The sequence below is a fragment of the Paramisgurnus dabryanus genome, chromosome 12 (genome assembly GCF_030506205.2).
Source record: "Paramisgurnus dabryanus chromosome 12, PD_genome_1.1, whole genome shotgun sequence".
NCBI lineage: Eukaryota > Metazoa > Chordata > Actinopteri > Cypriniformes > Cobitidae > Paramisgurnus > Paramisgurnus dabryanus.
In genome coordinates, this window is record NC_133348.1 from 9,144,922 (window position 1) to 9,168,076 (window position 23,155).

At 39.4% G+C, this 23,155-nt stretch overlaps 2 protein-coding genes across 4 annotated transcripts in view; both read right to left on the minus strand.

Moving 5' to 3' along the window:
* The window catches only part of LOC135738520 (mitogen-activated protein kinase-binding protein 1-like), a 41,170-nt gene extending 34,842 nt beyond the window's left edge, over positions 1–6,328 (minus strand). Inside the window, exons 1-13 of the mRNA XM_073811492.1 lie at positions 6,178–6,328; positions 5,383–5,474; positions 4,638–4,700; positions 4,503–4,560; positions 4,238–4,408; positions 4,020–4,157; positions 2,732–2,914; positions 1,945–2,096; positions 1,436–1,610; positions 1,104–1,235; positions 857–1,023; positions 669–760; positions 453–578 (exon numbers count right to left, since the gene is read on the minus strand). Coding sequence (XP_073667593.1) covers positions 453–578; positions 669–760; positions 857–1,023; positions 1,104–1,235; positions 1,436–1,610; positions 1,945–2,096; positions 2,732–2,914; positions 4,020–4,157; positions 4,238–4,408; positions 4,503–4,560; positions 4,638–4,700; positions 5,383–5,474; positions 6,178–6,294 — 1,666 coding nt within the window. The 5' untranslated portion in view covers positions 6,295–6,328. The remainder of the gene's footprint in view (positions 1–452; positions 579–668; positions 761–856; positions 1,024–1,103; positions 1,236–1,435; positions 1,611–1,944; positions 2,097–2,731; positions 2,915–4,019; positions 4,158–4,237; positions 4,409–4,502; positions 4,561–4,637; positions 4,701–5,382; positions 5,475–6,177) is intronic.
* A 397-nt stretch (positions 6,329–6,725) lies between these two features.
* On the minus strand, positions 6,726–21,030 carry mgab (MAX dimerization protein MGA b). Of its 3 annotated transcripts, XM_073811370.1 has the most exons (22): positions 20,935–21,030; positions 17,404–18,227; positions 16,479–17,013; positions 15,998–16,097; positions 15,788–15,895; positions 15,283–15,390; positions 15,047–15,139; positions 14,392–14,969; positions 13,898–14,132; positions 13,175–13,347; positions 12,623–12,766; positions 12,403–12,460; positions 11,838–12,319; positions 10,486–10,969; positions 9,990–10,349; positions 9,154–9,455; positions 8,971–9,065; positions 8,821–8,854; positions 8,197–8,412; positions 7,989–8,100; positions 7,799–7,873; positions 6,726–7,690 (listed from the first exon to the last, which is right to left on the minus strand). In XM_073811370.1, exons 2-22 carry the CDS (start codon positions 18,183–18,185, stop codon positions 7,629–7,631), a joined length of 5,136 nt encoding a protein of 1,711 aa, XP_073667471.1. In that variant the 5' UTR covers positions 18,186–18,227; positions 20,935–21,030; the 3' UTR covers positions 6,726–7,628. The 3 variants fall into 3 exon arrangements, with proteins under 3 accessions (XP_073667471.1, XP_073667470.1, XP_065112690.1); XM_073811369.1 differs by having other exon boundaries at positions 9,154–10,349; XM_065256618.2 differs by having other exon boundaries at positions 9,154–10,349; positions 17,404–18,223; positions 20,931–21,013.
* Positions 21,031–23,155: the final 2,125 nt, after the last annotated feature.

Consider the following 23,155-nt stretch of genomic DNA (forward strand, 5'->3'; position numbering starts at 1 on the left):
AAAAAAATTAAAAAATAAACAATAATACAAAATGATTTCATCTTTGCCAAGTTATGACTTATAAAACTAAAGCAAGCAAGCATACAGCTAAATACTACTTCAGGTGTTCATTATGTACATAAAGTGAAACTGACACGTTTGAAAAGTATTGTACATTTGCTCAGAGCAGTGGGCAGCTATAATACCGCACGTGGAGCAATTGGGGTTAAGGAGCCTTGCTGAAGGGCACACAGTCGTAACCTGCCAGCCGTGAGACTCAAACCAGCAACTCTCAGATTACAAGCCCAACTCTCTAACCACTAGGCTAAGGCTACACGCATAAAGCCAGTGTGGAGTCCAAGAGAAGAGATTTTCAATAACTTACTTTAGTGCAGCCTTTGGATTACAGAGGTAAAATCATGAAGAGTGTAATAGTTGCTCATGTAAAAGCCGAAGGTCATTGATATTCTCACCGGTAAAGTGCACAGCAGTGACACATGAAGTGTGATGGTCCAGTGTCTGAATCAGACTGTAACCTTTATCTACATCCAACACATGGATTAACACATCTCGACTCGCTGTCACCAGAAGATTCATGCCTGCGTCACAAATCACACACGTTTACATCTACAATACACACGGTGTTCATCTGAGGTGACTGTGTCAGATTTAATTGTTTGCATGCACACCTGTGTGAGGTTTAGAGTACTCCAGACACCTGATCTCAGACTCGTGCACATCAGCTTTCAGAATCTCCTTCATACAGGTCAACTCATGAACCCTGTCAACACAGTTTTGTAACTAAAGAAATGACATTTTGGTTGCGTGTGCATATAAAACATCTTGCCCCTGCTGGTAATAGATGATTGACGCGTACCTGAGCGTGCCGTTTCTGTCCCCTGACGCCAGGTGTCGGGCATCTGGACTGACACAGATGGTACTAATGGAGTTTCTGCTCTCTCCCTCACTTTTCTCTGAACTACTAACTGCAGTTCCCTCAATATCCAGCAGGGTGTCGTCTGTGTAGATGATTTTATGAAGATCCTGAGAATATTTTAAATCACTTTATTCAGTACATCAATTAGTAAATCACTTTGCTCATCATTTTATTTTTCTGGACTCACATTACTTAACAAACTGCTGCTGGAAACGCTTTCCAAGCTCCACATCCGGACTGTGCCGTCCGCCGAACAGCTTAAGAACAATCCGGAGGAACCGGGCACTGCTTTTGAGTCGTCCGTGTCCGTAGGAAACATCTGGAACACAGGACGTCACCTTACATTCTGACTGCCTACAATAATGTGTTTAAACATTTGTTTTCATAAATCATAAATGCAGAAATCCTCAAGACAAAGACACTCCTGTACTTTTCAATTTTCAAAATAGTTCATAAATAAAAGGATGTAATGTTGTGCTTTAATAAATTTCTATCCTCAACATTTTCATCAATGTTCACCTGCAGGTCCCGGATGTATGCAGAATGATACAGAGCAAAATAAACTTTGCCCACTTTCTGCAGATCTCGCGTGTCCCACACGTACAAGCTGTGATCGCTATACACACACGACAGCCAGCGGTTCACAGGGTCATAGGTCACCGCCACAGAGTCTGGATACTGAGGACCTGGCTTCCTGAGGAACAGGTGACTGATGAATACATGTGAGGGGAAAATACGAACTCCTGAAACAAATGTCTGTGTTTAATAAGATGCACATTTAAAGAAAAGAAAGAATGAATGAATGAATGAAAGGAGAGGTTTTCATCAGATTGATATTCACGGGCTCAGATTTAGAGCAGATGTCTCCAACCCTGAAGACTTCAGCTCCACCACACCAGTCTGTAATTATCAAACACCTGGATTAGCTTCTTCAGCTGGGTTTGATTGGGGTTGGGGACGGTATTTCACCAGGAGCAGGGTTGGAGACCCCTGAATTAAAGGGCCGTGTGTCTGCAGCAGGTTCATACCTCGTCTGAGAAACAGCGACACCCGGATGATGCGGACGTGGTAGCGTGCAGACGAAGTTCAGATCAGATGGGCTGAAGACTCGCACGGTTCCGTTAGCACACGCGCAGAAGATCAGATCTTCAGTCACAGACAGAGACGCGGCTGAGGTCGTCTACACACCAGAGTGTCATTATCAGACATCACAAATCACTTTCATTAACATTCAAGAAGATGACGGACTGTTGATCTTCTGCCCTAAAGCTTAAAGACATCAAATGTGTTTTGTGATCTCTACAGCGCCTTTCACAGTTCTGCATTGAGGCAAAGCAGCGAATACAGGGAATAGATTTGAGTAAAGTGTGTGACAGGAAGAGTATTTGCTGTAAATGATGTCATTACTGATTCATCTTAGTACACAACTATGTCCACAGACTGAAAATGTGACATTCTTACCTATTCACTAATCTTTTATCATGATAATAACACACTTCTCACGTGATCAAATCACTCAGTGATAAATCACTTTAACATCTGTCAGGGTCACATGATGCAGATAAACACTGAAACTTTAACACCATACACACACACACACACACACAACCTAAAAAAGTAATCCCACCTCACAGGTCAATTTCCACCATCTACAACTGAAAAATCCCACATTTATACTAAAATGATTAAACAAAAATCACATCTACTTTAAAATGCTGAAACGGCTCAGTTTACTGTAACTGTGTTGCATTATAAAGGTTTCTGTACATCATCACTCATATTCAAACCAAAAGATCGAGTTGATCAGTTACTAACCTTCAGATCGACCCATTTCTCCAGAATCCTCCTGCTATTAAACTCACAGAGGAGACCCGATGAGGTGACACAGAACGTGCTCTCAGACTTCTGTCCGTGACCACACGCCACATCACAGAAGAAGTTGTTCTGAAGATCTCCGAGAAGACCCGAGCGCCCCATCAGCGGGACGGTGGACGAAAACTGAAAAAGAGAGACAGCAGAACCATCTCATCTCAGATCGTTTATCATCTGAGCGCTGAACACGTTATGTGGAGATGAGCGGGGTTTTATCAGCCCATCATGAAAAATAACAGAGTTGATAATAGAGCTGACTGCTCATCCGAGGGGTGCGAATTCATAGTAAGTGATTGGAGTGTCATATGTGTTTTCAAAATATGTGTTTGTTGCATCATGTGAACCATGCACATCACAAGTTTTGTCAAAATAAGTGCCTGCTGCACACGCGTCAAAACCGTTTATGATAAAAGAGACGCTTATGTTCACAAAATACAAGCTAACCCTAACCCTTAAAGGCACACAAGGCAAGTCTGAGTATTATTTCTCTACTAGCTCCCCCTAGTGTCTGGGAGTAAATGCGTTCTATATCTGAGACTATACGAGACTGAAGGACACCGGGTCGGATACAGCGAACTTGCAAGTGGGGTATTCTTCCTACAGACGGTAGGGGCGGGCGAGAGAGTCTTCATTCGTCATGCAATGAGTCATTTAACCATATACCGACTTACGAAGATGATTTATTAACATAAAAATGCTGCCTTGTGTCCCTTTAACAGTAAATTCTGATTACGCATGCGAGCGTCTCTTTTATCATAAACCCTTTAGACGTGTCTGCAGCAGGCACTTATTTTGACCAGACACGTGATGCACACACAATCTCTCGACACGCAGAACACATATTTTGAAAAAAGGAACCACACACACATGACGGGCTACATACATGTTGTGACGAACTTCACATCGAGTGCCCTCGAAAAAAAGTCACCGGCCACCACTGCTCAGATGAAAAACCCATTGAGCATCTGATGTTTTTGTATTTAATTTCATCAGACTCAATGGTCTCATACGTGAAGAAGACTTTATAGGACAGAAATTAACATTGGAAATGAGCATTGGGGCTGAAATTGTGCAGTTTATAGCGGAGCGTATTCACCAGACGTATCACACATCCACTACAGCACAGTATACATACACACTTTCATTAAATATGATGTTATTATTGCTGTTCTGAAGAGGAGATGATGTTACTGTCTCATGGGAAACACAAAGTTCCCTTCAGATATTTTACCTTGTTAAGGAGAGAAGATTCCAGGTACCAGAATCGAACGTGTCGGTTTCCAGCGGTGACAAAATATGAGCTGTCGTCAGAGAACGCCACCGCCGTCACTTTACTGGACACCTTGTTTGTGGCCACCAGTGAGTTTCTCTACAGAAGTGTGGACAACTCTGGTAAACGGCAAATAATAATGAGGCAGAATTTAAGGGCCTGATGGATGATGGTTGTACCTTCCAGAGCCAGACGTTGACGCTCATGTCGTGCTGAGAGCCCACGCTGACGATGTATTTGCTGTCGGGAGAAAACGTCACACAGGACACGCCGTATTTGTGCTCCTGTAACTCGGCCACCTGCGTTCTGCCCTCCACGTCCCAAACGCGCACAGCAGGCAGATATCCACACTGAACAAGAGAGACGTCACACGCAAAGAAACATTTAAAGTTTTTAATCACGTTTAAAAATCAGACCTAACAAATGAATAAGATCAGCGCTTACCTCTCCTGTGACCAGATATTTACCATCTGAAGAGAAGGACAAGGCTGTAATGGTTTTCCTGAAGGACAAAATATTCCCAACACGTCAGCCACATACAGATGACATTGAAGTAACGTGTTATGGCAGATTCTGTACCTGGATGAACTGATGAGATGCTCTTGTCTGGTTTTGGAGGGGTTCAGTAACACCACTACACACCTAAACAAAACACACAGATTTAATCTTTAAACTGAATGATTAGTATAAGACACAACATCTCCTCTCTTTAAATGTCCTAAACAGGTTAAGTAACTTTCCAGGAGTCTTAAAACATAATGTAAGTTTAATGATCTGTTTGATGTGATTGTATTTAATGAAAGACAATGGTTCTGCTGTTGTCAATCATATAGGGGTGGTTTCCCGGACAGGGATTAGCTTAAACCAGGACTAGGCCTTAGATTAATTAGAAAATATAACTAGTTTTGTCTGAGGCAATGGTGTAGTGGACAGTGGTCCAACATATGGTGCAAATGCACTTCCGGCGACCCGAGTTCGAATCCCGGCTTGGGGTCCTTTGATCCCATACCCCTCTACTTTCCTGTCATCTCTTGATTACTGTCTATCAATAAAGGCAAAATGGCCCAAAAATAATTATAATAATTATAACTAGTTTTAACAAACAAGCCTTACTAAAAACATTACCTGTGTGCATTTTGAGGCAAAACAAAGGGCACTGATGTATTTTAAGATATAAGATGTTTTCAGTTTGGACAGCTCTTACATTTATTTTAGTCTAGGACTAGTCTAATCCCTGTCCGGGAAACCACCCCATAGTTAATGAAACATTATGAAGATTAAAGTCTACAGTGTTGTGGGTGTCCATGTTTGTTTTTAGTCTCACCCGGCCGGATAGGCCACCGTCCCTGACCATGGGTCACATGTTAAACTGCTGTTACCCGAAGCTGTGATACCTAAAACTCTTTCCAAAGTCACCTGATAAGAGACAAACACAATCATCATTATTTTCATGATAACCTAACCCTAATTACATGGACAAGTAAACCTCTTTAGTTCTCATCCTTAACTTACATGTTCTGTGTGATTCATTGACTTTGATATACATGTAGTAGTTATAAAGATGAAATGATTTCCATAAAGACAAAAGGTTCATTTATTCATCAAATTAATGATTCATCTAACCCGAACTCCTCTGAGAGCTTTGACATCTGATGTCACGAGCACAGGAATGTGTTGATGTGTTTGTTTTTAATCCATCATCACTATAATCCACTTAAACATCACATCTCACGTGTCTACGGTGTGTGTGTGTACACGAAAGCCTCAGTATGATAAACTACATTACAACTTTAGATGATTAACATATTTTTCAATAAAAATCTAATTAAGCAAAAACAAAACTTCGTTAGAAATAAAACTTATTTGTTTGCTTTATTTATGTGCATATTCCTATTTTTTTACAGTCTATTGTATACTCATTCATCATCTGCATTTGTGAATGACTAAATCAAGAAAAATCCACAAATGCTTAAAAAAGTGAGAAACTTTTCACCACCTGTCCAATTTTATTATATTAACTTACAAACTAACTTAACTTAAACGCAGTGGTAGATATAATAATACAGAAGTTGTGTAATGTGATTAGTTAAGGAGTGAAACTGACTTTATTTAACTTTACCTGACTGGACAAACTGTCTGTCACGCGACATCGATTCTTTCCGAGTTTGATTGACGGAGAGCGCAGAAGATTTTTAATCCGACTTTTAATAGTAAACCCTTCCATATCATCACACATTAAATCCACACGTGTCCACTAAAATACTGCAGGAATAAATGATCAGACAGAATAAGATCAGATCAGACACCGAGCTGCAACAGTGCAATCTAATCAACTCGTCGACGAATCCGATTGGCTTTTGCAATCTATGACGTCTCCTTTTTAAAAGATGACGCGGTGTGAGTTTATCATTTAAACTTTACTCAATTTCAAAAGCTTCACTATCAAAGATATTATCTTCTATTATGAATATCCTAAGATGTTTTTCCTTAAAAACACTGTCAACTTTTTTATTTTATATGGTAAATTCTTCATTCACAAACAAAAATGGCTTACTGAAATAAGATCCATTGTTACATCTCTTAGACTTATAAAAAACAAAAAATGTACACTTTTTTGACATGTTATGATGATTTATTCAAAAGATTTAATTTAAATTATGCACTTTTCTTACTCCGATGTTGAGTTTATAACTGTTATACAGTTTAACCTTATGCAAACCAATAACTGATTTGTTTGTTTTGTTTTCATTTTTCCTTGTATTATTACTCAATTGTCTGCAAGTTAAACTCTGTCTATAACTTGTCTTCTATTTCCCTGAATTTATGTACATTCTTTATGTTTGAAAAAAAAAATACTCAAATTCAAAAACATTTCATCTGAGTTTTGTTTTGACACCGCAAACTTATAAACACTGTAAAGATATAATATGGACCATAACAGTGATTAATAACACATTTTCCCGTAGTGTCACAAACGGAGAAAACATTTAATATCGGACTTTAACTTTCATTAGACTTCTGCACTGCTGATAAATATATTAAAAACAACACTAAAGGCAAAATATTGAAACATGTTTAAATTTAATTTTAAATGCATTTAAAGCGCTTTTAATAACATCATTTGAATAATAAAGTCAGTAGATACAAAACACCCCTCCGATAATTCAGTAATTGACTAAACTTAATACAAAAAATCTAAAATAATAAATTTCACAGTTTGTGCAGTGTTTAATATTAAACAAGATGCCATAATAATGCTGCCCCAATGTGGGGTTTCAATGAGGTCCTCCAGTAGTATCTTGATTCATTTCAATACATTCATATGTGCAAACTAACCTATATAAAGCGTAACAATCAGGTAAACCTTTGCTTTTCTTTTTATCTGTAGCCTAGATTCAAATATCAGCTGTATTCATCAAGGGCAGATGTGAGATGTGTGTCACATGATCATAGGCAGCTTTGTCCATCATTTAGAAGAGCTCTTCCTCACGAGAAGATATTTTTGTTTGTCTGTTGTGTCCATCTTGCACCTCTTGAAATGTAAGGTGATGTCCAAGCAGAGAGCCGAGTCTAAATCTTGTTAAATGACTGCAGCACTACTTTGGGCAAACCTACGGGTCTCCTATAGGCCACTGAGACAAATAAACACACAAGAACATACAGTAAATATATTTCATGTAATCAATTTAAAACAACCGACTGGAAGAAAATATGAGATATATTAATAAGAAAAAACTCACCTGAATGTTTGTGTAAATGTGTTTCTTGTGCAGTTTCTTGGCCAGCTTGTTGTAAGATTGATCCTGCTGTTGCTGCTAAATGAGTAACAAGACAAAACTGCCTTATTCAACAGCATATTTCTTTTATAAAATAAGAATCTGAAAGCAGACTTTTAAAAGAAACATTGATGTTTTGAATAATTGTGTGTACCAGAGAGCTGTGAAAGTAAAGCAATGTATTTGGACTGTTTCTGAAGCAAAGATTTCTTCTTGTCCATCAGAGAACTGCTACGGCGTTCAAGAGCTTCAATCGTATGACGAGCCTGAAATGAACGAATCTGTTAGACTTGAGCTCCACATCTACCCTTCACTTCATGTCACATATCAAAACCTCAGAGATGATGATGATGATGATGCACCTGATCCAGAACATCCCTAATGTTCATCTTCTGTTTTTCAGCATTCACAGTTCTGTATAATGATATAAAGTACTGATGTAACTCCATGCGGCGTTTCCGTTTCCTCGCCGACTCATTCAGATACCAAGCTCGTTTATACACACACAGATCAGACACACGCTCCACTGCATCACCCTCCGTCCGTCTCGCCTTAAATCCACTCCATTTATCTCTCGGCTGCAAAACAAGAATATTATATTAACATGTTTCTGCTAAACAAAAAGGATTTATGAGATCAAAGTCTATTACTGATGAATACAACTTATCTTAATCAATCATTTTTAAATTGATATATAATATAAAATATTTTTAAATCTAACTATATATATATATATATATATATATATATATATACACACACACACACACACACACACACATGTATTTGTGTATTTATATATACATAAGGAATAATTGACGACAGTCCGTTAAATTATAAGAAAAAAAAAACATTTCTCAGCCAATGAGAATAAAGCATTCAACAGACCGGTGGTATAACTAATATTTACACACACAAACATACAGTATTTAATGCAAACACAAAGTTTTATTTGATATGTAATTAATCTTTCAGTATAAACTTACTCTTCGTCTGTGCTTTTTTACTTTCTGTGATTTCCTGAGAAGAAAGATTTGACAAGAGCTTCAGTATATTTCTCAGCAGCTGCATGAAACATTAAATCAATGATGATGTTTTAAATGCCATTAAAGAAATAAAAAGTGTTGTTGTTTTACCTTCTGGCCTCTGCCCGTAACCGAAAGATGTTCATCATTTCATTGTTCTCTTCATACGTCTCAATGTCAATATCTTCTTCACTACACGTCTCATTCTACGATTAGAAAAACCTCACTAGTTAAGTTCATTTCCATGGTGAAATATTTATTTATTTTAGTAAACGTGCAAATAGTTTTACTTACACTGTCATCTGAGGTCCAATCATCACCGAAACACATGGAGATGTTATCAGAGTCATTGAGGCTTGAACTCAATTCACCATCAACTGAAGAGTTACAATCATCTTGTGCTTCTTCCTCTTCTTCCTCATCCGAGTTCTCAGCTGGCTGCTTTCGTTTAAACGGCCACTTGAGTATTTCAACTTTATTGTCTCTTGAATCTTGCTGGGCGCCCTTTAGGATGTCAGAGAAGATGAAAGATCTGATAGTCCGTCTTGGGCCGTTAATGGACTGTCTGAAGACCTCACATGAAACTGGGCCATCACCTGTTTTGAGAAGTGGAAAATTATTTCCAGGGGGTTGGACCCGGTCATCCGTGTTTAGGCGTCTGGATGGCGAGTCTTCTTTCTGTGGGCTCCTGTTGTTTTTAGTGTGATCGGGGAACTGGTCATTTCCTGATGTTTCATCACAAGTCTCTACTTTAATAATGAAAAACTTTTCATCATCACTTTGTTCAGTGTTATCAGGGTTTATACCAAACAATGTGTCTGTATTTGCTGGATAATCAACAGGTTCAGACTTAGACTCATGTGGCTCAGTTTTTATAGAAACATCTTTAGATACCAGACGGTGTTCAGGTTCATTAGGGTTAGTTGGAATTTCACTCTGCTCTGTTTTAATATGAACGGAGGATTTGTGTCTCATTGGACCTTCATTAGTGTCTTCTACATGGCTGGAGCGTGACATGCTGTCTGTATCTGGACCACAAACAATCTGATTCTTCTGTTCAACGTTAGGTTCAATAGATGAACTATTATGAGTCTCTTGAGTGGAGTTATTAGCGATGGTTTTGGACTTACTGAGAGTCTGTATGGAGTCATTACATGCTGAAGGACCTTCACAATCTTGGCTGGATTTTGTTGCTGTGCATTTGTTCATCAGATGTGATCCTAAGGGAATGAAGGCAGACGGGCTGTTCTCTGCCGAGGGCAGTTTCAGTAACCTGAAGCCTCCAGGGAGTAATATTGTGGAGTCAGTTTCTCCTGGTTTTCCCGTCTGGTCTTTAGCAGGTGGGCAAATCCGAAAGGAAAACATTCCTGGCTTACCAGTAAGACCATTCTGTAAACTGTGAACTGTAGCACCGCTAGTAAAGCTAAGGCCGGCCAGTCCGGGCAGCAAAAAGGTCTTTGGAGTGGCTTGTGGTTCTTGTTCAGTGTTACCTATAATAAAAAGGATGAGAATATCGTGTTTATCAAATACACAAATCTGGCACTTTCCACTTGGAGGTGTGCAGCCTCTTGAAATCTATTTTGAAATCATTCAGAATAACAGTAAAGACGATGTTACGGTACTGACCTTTGCAGCTGGGACTGGTTTGCAGCCGAACAGGTAAAACTGTCGGCAGAGGAACTAGTTTAATCATTTGTCCATTAAATTGACAGAAGTTTTCCCCACTCACACCTGGGACCGGCTGCAGAACGACCTGTTGACCTGGTGGAAGAGCAGCAGCTGGGAGAACTACATCAGGCTTAGCAGGTGTTTGATCAAGGTTGGGTTGTGAAACGCCGCTGACACTTCCTGCAGGTTTGGGTGAGGGTATGAAGATTGGGATAATATTAGAAACTAGTCTGGGCTTACGTGAAGTGATAGAGTTAGGTGTTGATGAAGAGTTCGAGGCAGAGTCATGTGGTTGTGCAGCTGAAATTAATCTGCTCTGAGACCGACTTTGACACATTTGCTTCATCCTGCCAGTGACGTACGCAGCAAGACGGTTTGTAGGATGCAGTGATCCCATTTGGCCCAAAAACAATTTTGCTTGGCTGTATGTTTTTCCATTGACCTGAAATAAATAAATAAGTAGAAGATTAGAGCTTATGTATCCTCAATAAAGACTAACCCATATATGAAATATTCTCCATGATTTTGCTGGAAAGTTCTTGCCTCAAAATTTTGAAATTTGATTGAAATGATGTTTTTTCTGACTGATCACCCTTTACTGAACAGCAGAAACCAACATGCAGTTGTCATCAGTTTCTTTCTTCAGACAACGAGAGATCATTTCATGTAATGACAAAACATCATGATTGAGTAAATATACAGACTGCACATGTATAGGTTTATATACAGTCTGAAAGTACATCATAATGTTCTGTTCCCTAGTTCGCCTGCGCATTCAGTCTATTGAATGATAGTAAAATGAACTTTGGCTTGCTGTCCTCAGAGGGAGCTCGAACCCGAGACTCGGCTCGAGCCCCAAGTTCAGAACCCCCCCATTGTAACACTGAGCAGATAGAGAAAAGGGGCAAGATAAAGGAGGAGAATTGGGGAGGAGGAGGGATGCCGGATGAATCGTCAATGTGAGGCGTGGAGATTAACTCGCTTAAATAGGCTCTCGAGATGATTGACAGGACTGAATGTTTTAGGCTCCTCCCGAACCTACGTTTAGAACTTAATTTATTGTATTGAAGCCACCTAGCAAGACATTCATTGAATGATGTCCTCTTGTTGTCAAGAAAAATAAGGTCATGAGGGTTTCAGAGCAAGAACATCACAAATGAATCCAGAACCTGAACTATTTAAGAGCAAAAGCATACATCTGATATCCGTATGGATTTTTTAAGGTTTATCAGCCAGCACAAAGAAGTCCAAAGCTGCAGGAATCAAAGACTTGATCTGTGTCTGATTACTCAAAATATACAAGAAATTACCTGAATTGGGCGGGCGCACGCAGGCGTCTTCATGCTGGCCTTTAAGCAACCAGCGGGAACAACACGAGACCGAAGAGGAAAATGCTTTTCAGCAATATTTCGGACTTGCTGGTCATTACTACTGCATTTGTGGAATTGATGACGAACAGAAGTGTTGACATCTGTCTGTTCATTGGTGATTTTTCCCTCATTCATGATTTTCTTTGGCTCATCCGTCAGTTTGGACGTCTGACTGAGGGAGACGCAGACCTTGTAGCTTAACGTGCAGCGTCCCTCGTCTTTTTTAAGAGTTGTAGAGAGAAGATCCACTTTGTAGATGTCGATGAAGAGAGATGATGAGAGGAGGTCCATTTTGATGCAGTGAAAGAGTTTCTTAAGCAACAGAGACCGTTGGGCCTCCCAGTTACACTTGGAAATGATTTCAAGAACTTTAGTGGGTTCTGGATCTCCTGTGTTCACTCCAGACGCTGTAGGGTTCGCGTCTACAACGGGAAACTCAAATTATAAAGTACAAAGACAGTCTAACAGTACGTACAAAAATATAAAATACTGTTGCCCAACTAACCTGAACTTGGAGACATCAGATGTTCATGCGTAGGAAGCTGTCCAGATTCTTCACTGGTCTTAAATTCATGTGAAAAGCAACAAAGACCCGATAATGAGATGCATGTGAGATCAATACACAATCACTTGTTTAGCCCTTTTCACAACACACGTCTCATTACAAGCTCAACAGTCAATCACACAAAAGTTAAAAGAGTTTCTTCACACTGTGCATAATCTACCTTGTTATCTGGCTCTTGTACATTCTTCATGACGGGTAGTATGTGAAACTGTGGCGGTGGATTACTGTTGTATTCTCGAACACGAGCGCACGTCATCTTGCTTTCTAAGTACCTGTAAACTGGATCTTTCTCCAATTCCCGCACCTGCAAACAGGAACGGACAAATCATCATCATGGGACAAACACAGCACAGGAGAAAAACAAGCAAACTGCCAATCCAGCAAACTGAAATCTATTTGAGCCAGAGTCCGGTAACAACACTTTAAGTACTGGGTGTGGACATAATAGTTTGATAAACAAAAAAAATCAACCCACAATCTAAGCAGAGTGGTTCTCTGACATCAAATTTGTCAAATCGTCTTGCATTGTACAGAATCAGACCACCTGTGCTCCGTGTGTATACAATATTATATAACATTATATTAAACCATTGTGTACTACCCAAAATTGACCACAAATCAATCAAAGTACAAAAAGAGGCCATGGCACTTTCAGCCCTGCACATGAACAGACATTATTGTGACACAAAACATTTTTCGAACAGATTCTTACGACAGGATTCGGGCGAGGAACATAGACACGTGAGCGAACGGCTTGTTGTAGTGCGGGAGCTGCTGCAGGAGTAAAGACGAGCTCGGTGTCATCATCATCAGATCTTCTGTTCCACAGGCTGGTGATAGCGGGCGCAGGTTCAGGTCTGCACTTCAGTTTTGGATCAGCAACGGCTGTTTAAAGGGGACAGAGAATGAAAAAAACATTTTTACCTTGTCTTTGTTGAATAATGGTAGTCTACCCACATTCGTGAACATACAAAAAGTGCTAGACATGCTAAACATCTCAGTCTCATAGTAATTCCTCTTTTAGAAATGTCAGCCAGAAAACGGCCCAATCTGAAAAACTGATGCTTATGACATCACAGGCATCTCCCTGCCCCTCCACTTTAAAATAATTGGCTACATTTTTTGAGTGGCAGCAAAGTCAGCCAATCAGTAATGAGATTGCAAGTTAAGCCAGTAGGGGGAGCCAAATAGGTGCAAAACCACTTGTTTAAAATCCCCCACCCTAATAGAGCTATCTGAGAGAGGTTTTTAGCAAGCTTCTAAGGCATTACAGACCCAAACAAAAACATTTTTTGTCTACATGTCACATCACAGAACAAGGATAAATACCCCGTTCAATCATTCTATGTAACCTTTAATAACAGACAACAGAATATATCCTTAGATATATCCAACAAAACTCCAAAATCCATACAAAAAAGCCATGAAGACTTACTGAAAGCCATAAGCGGCATCTTCCTGATATGTGCTTGGCCTCTTTCTGGTGGATGGATGAGAAAAACTTTGTGCTTGAAGCAGTCGCAGCCAAACATGCACTGAAGTCGTCTGCAGTGTAAGGGTCCACGTCTCTTTCTGTTTAGACTCTCGCAAACACAACCCAAGCGGCAAAAGTCATTACCGCAAACATCTTCACTGACGAGATGCATACCGAACGATGTCGTCTCAGATTTCTGAAAAGATTAAACACATCAAATGCAACAATTAAACAAAATGCAAAGCTCAAAACCGAGAGGTCTGCGGATAAAAAAGGGACATGAAACGTATTCACGATTTAAGTACTGAAGGAGTTTTCATGCACACGTACAAATTATATATATTTAAGCATAACAGTCTTTCAAAACACAAAAATCAAATTCAGATAGGTGCGTTCAAACTTTTAGAAGGTTGTGTAGATATTTTCTATGTTGACAAAGTAAAAGATGCACCTACATCTGAAGTCAGCAGTGAACTCAAAGCAAACTTGGCTCTCTCTGTTGTGACACATGTGCGACTCTTGCCGTGAAAAACTGCTTCCTGTTCATGCTCCAAGAGCATCTTTTGCTTTTTAGCAGCTCTACCACAGTCATTGAAGGCTGAACACGGGCTCAGTTTTTTTAAAGGTCTGCGCTCCTCTCCGTCGCTGGACATCGTAGGATGACGGTCTTGAGGTGAATGGCGAGTGGTTCTGGGTTTCAGTCTGTTGCTGACTGTTGCTGGAGTGGTTTGCCTGGATCTCTTTGAGGATGTGAGGTTTCTTGGTGTCCTTCTCACAGCAGATTGAGAAGGAAACACATTGGGTAGTTTGTGAGAGTCTGTTGAAGGGGTGAGAGGAGCTGCTGTCAAGCCTCTCGTCTGAAGAACGCTGTCCAATGTTCGGACGTAACTGCTGCTTTTGGCAGGCATCTGGTAGACAACAGGGGACGGAGAGCTTGCAGAAAACACAGCGGCGCGCTGACAGATCTGCTGTGCCTCTCTTTCAAGATACTTCTCCAACTCATCCGAGAAAAATGCAGAGCGGTTGATCGAGCCTGATCGGGACGGGAAGATAATTAGAAAATCTATCTACAGTATTGATCATTATGCTTTTAGTATAAAACTTTCTTACTCTCCACCGAGCTCTGTTCATGAATGTTCTCCTTCCACCCTTTAGTCTTGATCGGATCCTCTGTCTTTCTAGCCCGTGATACAAGCTGAACATCTAGACATACACAAGAGCAGTTTGTCATTGAAGGCTGAATTGTGGAATTTATATTTTACTAAGAAGATATGTCCTCTTGACAGCTTTCATGAAACTTAAAATGCTGAAAGTCACTCCCACATAAATGAAATAGTTTTGCTTACCAGAGGATGTTGACAGGTTTAGATTGACAGCAGGTGGAGGTAAACGCACACCTAGATAATGTAAGTCTACAGGTACAGCTGGATCTAGAAGGTTCAGTTTCAGCCCAACTATATAGAAAGGAAAACCGTGTGTGGGACAGTTACAGGTCAGGCAGATTTAAAACAATGTTTTCCAACGCTGTTCCTCGCGTCTGTACCCCCTTTCAGATGTCTCCGTATATAAAACATGATGAGATGCTTTGAAAGATCATTTTTCTAATTCCTGTATAATTAAGTTCATTGTTTTTAGTAGGGTTAAGTGTATTTTCATCAATTACTCTCAAAAACACTCACCCCAGAATCCTCTCTAACCAATGACAGTATTAGTTATTGTTTTATCACGACAGAATACTTGAGCCTGTCTGTCCTCACCGAGATTTGGACTTTTACTTTTGACTATTTCAATCCTCTTGTACAATCGTATAAAGCTGAAGACTTATTTCTGTGTGGGTTTGTGTTTACAAACCGTCATAAAGCAGAGGATGAATGATCTGTCTGTTCTTCTGCTTCTTCAGATGTTGTAGTAAGATGCTCTCCTGTCGTGAGATGATGTCTTCCTGCGGTAAATGAACTTCTGCAAAGACACGCAGACCGCATTATGAGTTCAGCATAGAGACGTTCACATTGGTTTCACATTGCTGTGAATAAAAGCATCTGTTAAATGAAAGTTTCAAACCTTTATCAGACTGTGAGTTCTCAGTTTGAATGTGAGCGAGTGATGCTGATGACAACTCCATGGACCTCCTCATATTTACAACATGAACATCAAGAGCCTCCTGTGGAATAAAAACAAATGTTATAATATTGTAGTCAAAAATGTATATGAAAATGCAAGTAAATTCTGGACAATAGATCGAGATTAGATCCTTAATTTTAAAATCTCTCACATTGTGCACTGTTATAACAACTCTATTAAGAAAGAGAAAAAAATCCAGTTTGATCACCTCTAAACGTTGCTGTTTATGTTTAAATATGTTTTATTGCCCCTTTAGATAACACATGGTTTAACCCAATAACAATGCAGATAAACCAATCAAAATAAGGTCTGAAGAGTTTAGGGTCTGTGTGTGTGCTTTTTCAAAACAAAAAAGAAAAATTAGGAGCTTCAGATCTCCGTCATATAAAATCTCATATGTAAAAATTGTAACTTAACAGACCTTCACACCAAAAGACACGAACAACATGCCATCCACATCCTCAAGGTCCGGCTGCACGGACACGTCAGCAGGGTCGAGATGAACGACAGCTTTTTTATACTTCACATTAGACCACCATTTAGACTTGGCTTTCCTTGCTCTCCTCAAGCGCTTCGATCTACAATAAACACTCCTTGACATGAAGATATCAGAGGGACGTGACCTTGTGAGGTCAGCAGATCTCTGCTGACTGGTGACGCTCTTTATCCCGTGAAGTGAGGAGGGCGTCGCGACTGAGACATTTGTAGGAGCAGACTTATTCATAGAGACATGATCTGAGGTTTCGTCTTTACCGGAGAGACGAAGAGCTTCAGAAGAACCTGCTGGTACCTCACATGATTTCAAGCGTTCAGTATGTTCACAATAATCTAAAGACGACACATATCCATCCGGTGCCGAATCTCCTCTTGTGAAGCATCTGATGAGCCTCTTCCTGTCTAATAACACTCGATCCTCCTCTACATCAGACTCTGATTTGGCAAAAGTGTGTGTTGAACTGCCAGACAAATAAAGAAAGAAAGAAACACTGTCATGTTACAAATATATAAGTCGTGTCTTAACATATATCAGTGCTATTGTTTTGTCTCAAGATGCACACCTGTATTGTTTTTTGCAAGGTTCCTTTGTAAAAATTACTTAAATGTCCTAATATAACTAAGACCTAGTCCTGGATTAATCTAAACCCAGTCCGGGAAACCGCCCCAAAAATAATAACCCATTTCTGGGAAATTGCTACAAACTACTAGCTGGAAAACAGCCGTTAGTGTCTATGTGATGAACTACATCTCCATGATCACCACATCAGACTACATGAGATGGACCTTATAGATACTAAATTAACCGTTTTACAGTTTGATTAGGTTCAATAAGAAATGAAATGACCTACATGTGGTCTATATTGTCTGAGTTCTCACGGTGACTGTGATTGACAGTAGACTGCGATTGACGCCTATCGGTCACAGCATGTATGAAATTTTTCTCGCTGTCTTCTCTGAAGGCCAACCTAAAAGGATTGCAGTCGATTTTAAGCTGATTCATCTTTGGATTCTGGTAGCTCGTCACCGCATAAAACTCTGTTTTGGTGAAGGTAAACATCTGGACTTCTGGGCCCTCCAATGAAACTGTCGAGCAGTCACCCACACTAACAGGAATGATGTAAAGGCGAGGCTGGTAACGGTGCATGGGACGCAAAGCCACAGAAGCGTCCTGGTCTATGGTGCCGTGGGTTAATTTGACTTTATAGAAGGAAACCGGACCATCCATCCAGTACTGACCCAGAGCTGGAGACTCGGTGTGAAAACAAGGTTGACTCTGAATATGAGGTTCGCCAGGTCCATCCGGTTCCCACGTCTCTCCGTTCCACCTGTGGCAGTAGTCATCCAACGGCACAAAGTCCATGAGCAGTAAGTACCTGAGTTTCGGGTCCAAACCACAGAGGCGAAAACGACAACAGGGGAACATGCGTCTGCCCTGCTTGGTTACTATCATCTCTGTACCTACGCTGTGAAAACGACTCCAAACCGACTCATTCTCCAGCACAACATTAATGTTACTGGCCTTTGATATTCTCTTCATGGCTCCGCACTGATTAGTCTGATTTCTGGGTCTCAGATCAACATCTGACTGCTGGTGCTGGACACATACTGTTGTTTGTTTCGGATCAATCATATTCAGTCTCCATCACACCATCATTATCTGATGCATTACTTCCTGAAGGACAAGAAAAATACAACAAATAAAATATAACAACAGTGATCTGTAATAGAAAAAAAACAACATAACATGAGGCCAAAGCACTGAAAATTTTTTTGGCAGTATGACGTCATTTTCGACCTTGAGATGTGTGCATGTATGTAATGTATATGTATAGGGCTTGGGTGCCGCGTTGCATTCTGGGACATGGCGGCCATGTTGATGGCCTCGCCAATGTAAACATACAGCAAGTCGAACGAGGAGAAGAAGCAGAGTTGGGTAAATGAAAAAAAAGAAAAAATATGTTATAATCCCAAAAAGGATGTGGATTTTACCGGGATACATTATAGGGAAGCCAGGGACCGATATGTGGACAAAATTGGAACTATTAAAGGGCGATTTATAGTCGTGCGTAGGTCCTACGGCGTAGCCGCGACGGCGTAAGTTCCGCGTCGGTTTTCATTTATACTTGTGCGTCGCCGTCCGCGTCGACGTGCAAACACACGCGAAACCGCTGGTTGGCAGTAATCACGCGTGTAACCACAATAGCAGCAGAAGTTGTCACAGAAGAAGAAGCTAAGCAAGTTAACCCACAAACGAAGAAGAAATAGCAACTTGTTGTGTATAATTTGAGAAGACCAGCAATGATGGAAGTAAATAAACAGCGACTTATGTTTCAGTTTGAGTTAAATCACTCCTCAACTTGGCTCATCTTTGTTTTCACCGTCTCAAACGGAAATACCTATGACGCAGTTTTTTACCTGACGGGAGGGGTTCTGGTGGACCAATCACAGAGCTTTCTGTCCGCGTAGAGCCGACGCGCAGAGCTACGCACAGGCTACGGCGTAGGACCTACGCACGACTATAAATCGCCCTTAACAGTTTGGATCCATATGAAAAAAGAGTGAATAAAGAGCCTTTTTAAGATAACAGCGTGGTTGTTGTGAGAGCACAAATTCTAAACAGCTGAAACCGCCTGATATGCGTACTATAACCAAGGTTGCCCTATTCAAAACCAAACTTAAAACTTATTTTTTTAAATTGGCATTTGATGCGCAGTAGTGGTGTAACTTGATGATGTTAAGTAATTATAGCTTAGTGTTTCTATGTTTTATAATTTTTGTTTTCTTTCCTTTATTTGTATGTTGTGTTTTTAAATGATGTGTTATTTGTATCTGATGTGAAGCACTTTTGGCACCTTGTGGCTGCTGTAAAGTGCTATAGAAATAAAGAAATTTGAAATATAGAAATATAGAATATTTGATCTGAAATTCACGCCAATCTGTAAGCAAAGTCACGTACGACCTAGCTTCACAACTCACATAGTTAATGCAGCAGTTTTGTAGTACGACAGAATGTTGAAATTTTCCTGGGTGAGTAACCCGGAAAATTTCCTTTATTTTCAATGTTCAATGTTGACTTAAGCTATATAAATTAATATTCAGATGTTAAACTTCACTGTTGTATATATAAATGTCATTTATACGTCATGTATTCACATTACTGAGGGGTTAAGGTTAATGTTTGGTTTCCTGCATAGAATAAAACATAATGAAGTGTTGTCCTTATCTGTCATTTTAAATGTAAAGTGTTACTCTTTTATTAATACAGCAACGATTTACCATAGTTAAAATAATAATGCCAAATTAATCAAATTAAGACACACGACTGAAAGGGAGTACAGAGCGCAGTAGTCCGAGGAGCAGTAAAGGAGCCAATCAACATGGCCGCCATGCCAAGTAATGACGTCATGATGCCCAAGCCCTATTGTTTTTTTTATTGGTAATTCAATTATTTTTACAGTATGAATGGCTAAAGTACATTTAAAAGCAATACTATTATGTATTCTATATAATACCAATATTAAACCATTAATAATTTTTCTGTTTCTATTATTTTTTCCTCATATTTATAGCCTACGTGTTTTTTGTAAAACTATTATAAAAATAATATGTTTACATACAAGTTAATATGCATAGGTCTTGGTATATATTAATAACACTTTACATCATGTGCGTGCGTGCGTTATATTTATTAAGTATGTAAACATTGTCATTTTAGAACAAATAATAGGGACAGAAAGGAAGACGACATAAGATATAAGGTAAAAGAAATGTTATTATAGAATACATAATATATTTGCTTTTTTAGTATAACCCATTCAACTCTTTTATCTTTCAAAAAAAAAAAGTGATAAACGAAACTTGATAAAAACGTTATAAGAAACACATAGGGGTAGGGAACAGACTTAAGGGCGAAATAAGTTTAACAGGCTAACTTCTGCTTTGGTTATCTATTACTGTCATGACATAAACATATTGGATCGTTGTTTTATGTTACAGTCGACCTGAAATGTCTGTGTTTGTTTATCGTGTACTTTAGCCGTACAATGACGAGTAGCAAGCACCGAACGAAGAGGTAAATTATTAAAGATTTGTGAAAACGCCAAATGTATTTACATTATTCACTGTTTTAAACATGCAGCCTGCAACAATTTTACGGTGCAAGAATTCGCCGTCTAGGTAAACTGAACTAATAAAAGTGAAGTAAACTTCGATGCATGGCAAGCTTTGCTTCGACCAGTTGCACGAGCTGCTCAATGGCGGGCGTTTTCAGCGCGCGCGGCGCAACAGTCAACAGCGTTACTAACCCATCTACTCATACTATATAACAGCATATTTAAACATATGTACACGTGCATAGATATAACCCGCTGTTCACTTGCCTTAGTTAAGCTGTGATCTCCACGTTAACTTCAACTGGGGCGTCACGCGCTTCATAACTGAAATGTCCCTGAAACCAACAGACAAGCGGCGGCGCGAGTGACGTCATAGTTCGCGCTTTTCCATCGGGCCAATGGAGGGGCGCTGTTTAATGCAGCGAGGACTCACCGGGTTCATTGAGAATAAACTGAGGAGTTCATAGATCACACAAATAATCTGGTGTTTGTTTCTGTATCTAAACAAATAAAAAATAAATAAATATTGGTTTATTTAGTGATCAGTTTATATTTTCCAAGTGTTCTCACACTCCTAGATATGGTAGTATTCTGCAGGAAGTGATTAAGGTATTATTAAGGTTTAAGTCTCATGTTTTTCTGACAAGCATGAAAATTATGTTTGTCTGCTATTGAGATTGAAGTAAAGTCTGTTTACATGTGGGGCATTCACAATTACAAAACAATTGATGTTTTAAAATCTGTGAATGATCTGCCGGTTGAGACAAAATCTGCTGACTGTATCCATCTTCAGCTAAAAACCCATCTCTTTCCCAACACCTCACATACTAATACTGAGTTTAATATCTTTTTCTATCTTTATCTTTTCTGTCCTTAAAAAAAGGATAGAAAAAAACTTGATACTGTTTTAGACTTGATGAGATTAGTTCTAGTGCACTTATGTATGGCTGTTTTTGTGTTGATCTAATTGCTTTTATTGTTACCTCATTTCTGTAAGTCACTTTGGACAAAAGCGTTCCCTAAATGACTAAATGTAAATAACTATACAAATGGTAATCTATATGGCAAATGTGTGTGTGTGTGTGTGTGTGTGTGTGTGTGTGTGTTTACTACTCACTGGATTGGTTAAGTTCAGAGGTCACCTTCCAAGTATTGGTTACCATACATTAGCAAATACATCACTTTCACTTCATTAACTTTGTAAGGATTTCTACTAGCTTTAATCTCTCACCCACTTTAGAGGGTATAACATCACTTCCCCACCAGAACACGGCCTCAGTTACTGCAACCTGGCCACCTTTAGTGGAGGAAACTGCAAAAACAAATGTGTGCACAAAGTTTCAGAAGTGAAAGTCGCAGTTCAATGCAGTAGTGAATAAGCATATTTTTTAATACATTAATTTTGTACTGGTCAATCACATTCTTAAAGTGCACCTATTTCATGGTTATTTTATGTATTTGGTATAATAAAATGTGTTTGCGTGGTTTATGGTGTAAAAACATATTATTTTCTATATACCGCACATTTTTGTAGCTCCAGATATCCTGTCTTCCTCAAACCCACTGATTTTGTACAAAACTCATCGATTTGATAAGCTCTGTGTTCGCCAGCTAATCTGTATGTTGTGATTGGCCTGGATACCTCTGACGTCAGCCGGAAATGTGGCACTCCTTACCTGTGTACCGCAGGGATCAGTTCTAGGTCCTGTCCTGTTCTCGTTATATATGTTACCTCTATAGACATCATCAGGAAACACAACATTTCAAAGTTTTCAACTCTATGCAGATGATATACCACCTTTACATATCCTCACATCCTAGCGAAACCCACCAGTTTTCTAAGCTAACAGACTGTATTTGTAGAAAAGGCCCCAAAGTTATGTTAGAGTTGTTATTATTTAGTCAATCATGCTTTATGTTTCATGTTTTCTCTCGTTTATTCAGTGCTTGTAACAGAGTAGAAAAGTGTGCACTGGTTTGTGTATTTTACCTGATGTCATGCAGTTAGTATGCAGTACGGTATAGATAGGTGTTCGTTGTCACGTAGTTAGTATGCAGTATGATAGAGATAGGCGTTCGTCATTTCAGTTAATATTCAGTACTACAGAGATCGTCCGTCGGTTCGGACGTTATTGCGGGTGTCATTTTTCCTCAGAGTGTGCGTGAATGAGAAAAGTAAGTAAAGTTATATCTGCTGCATTACTTGTGATATTGTATTTTTGGCGCTGTTATTTTCTGTTATTTGATATGTTAATTAAGAGTTTAAGGATCGCTACACGACCGTTATGTTAATTATGTCTACCTGATTCAATACGTCGGATCGAATATTTCATATCGTGTTTAGACATGTTTGCTTTATTTAACACTTGTTGTTATAAACGTTCATTATTATGGCTGAGTAAAGTATGATGTGGTGTTAAATATTATTTTCTGGACTGCTATTAAGGCTTTAAAGTGTATTATAAATGACAGTATGTTATAGTTAGGT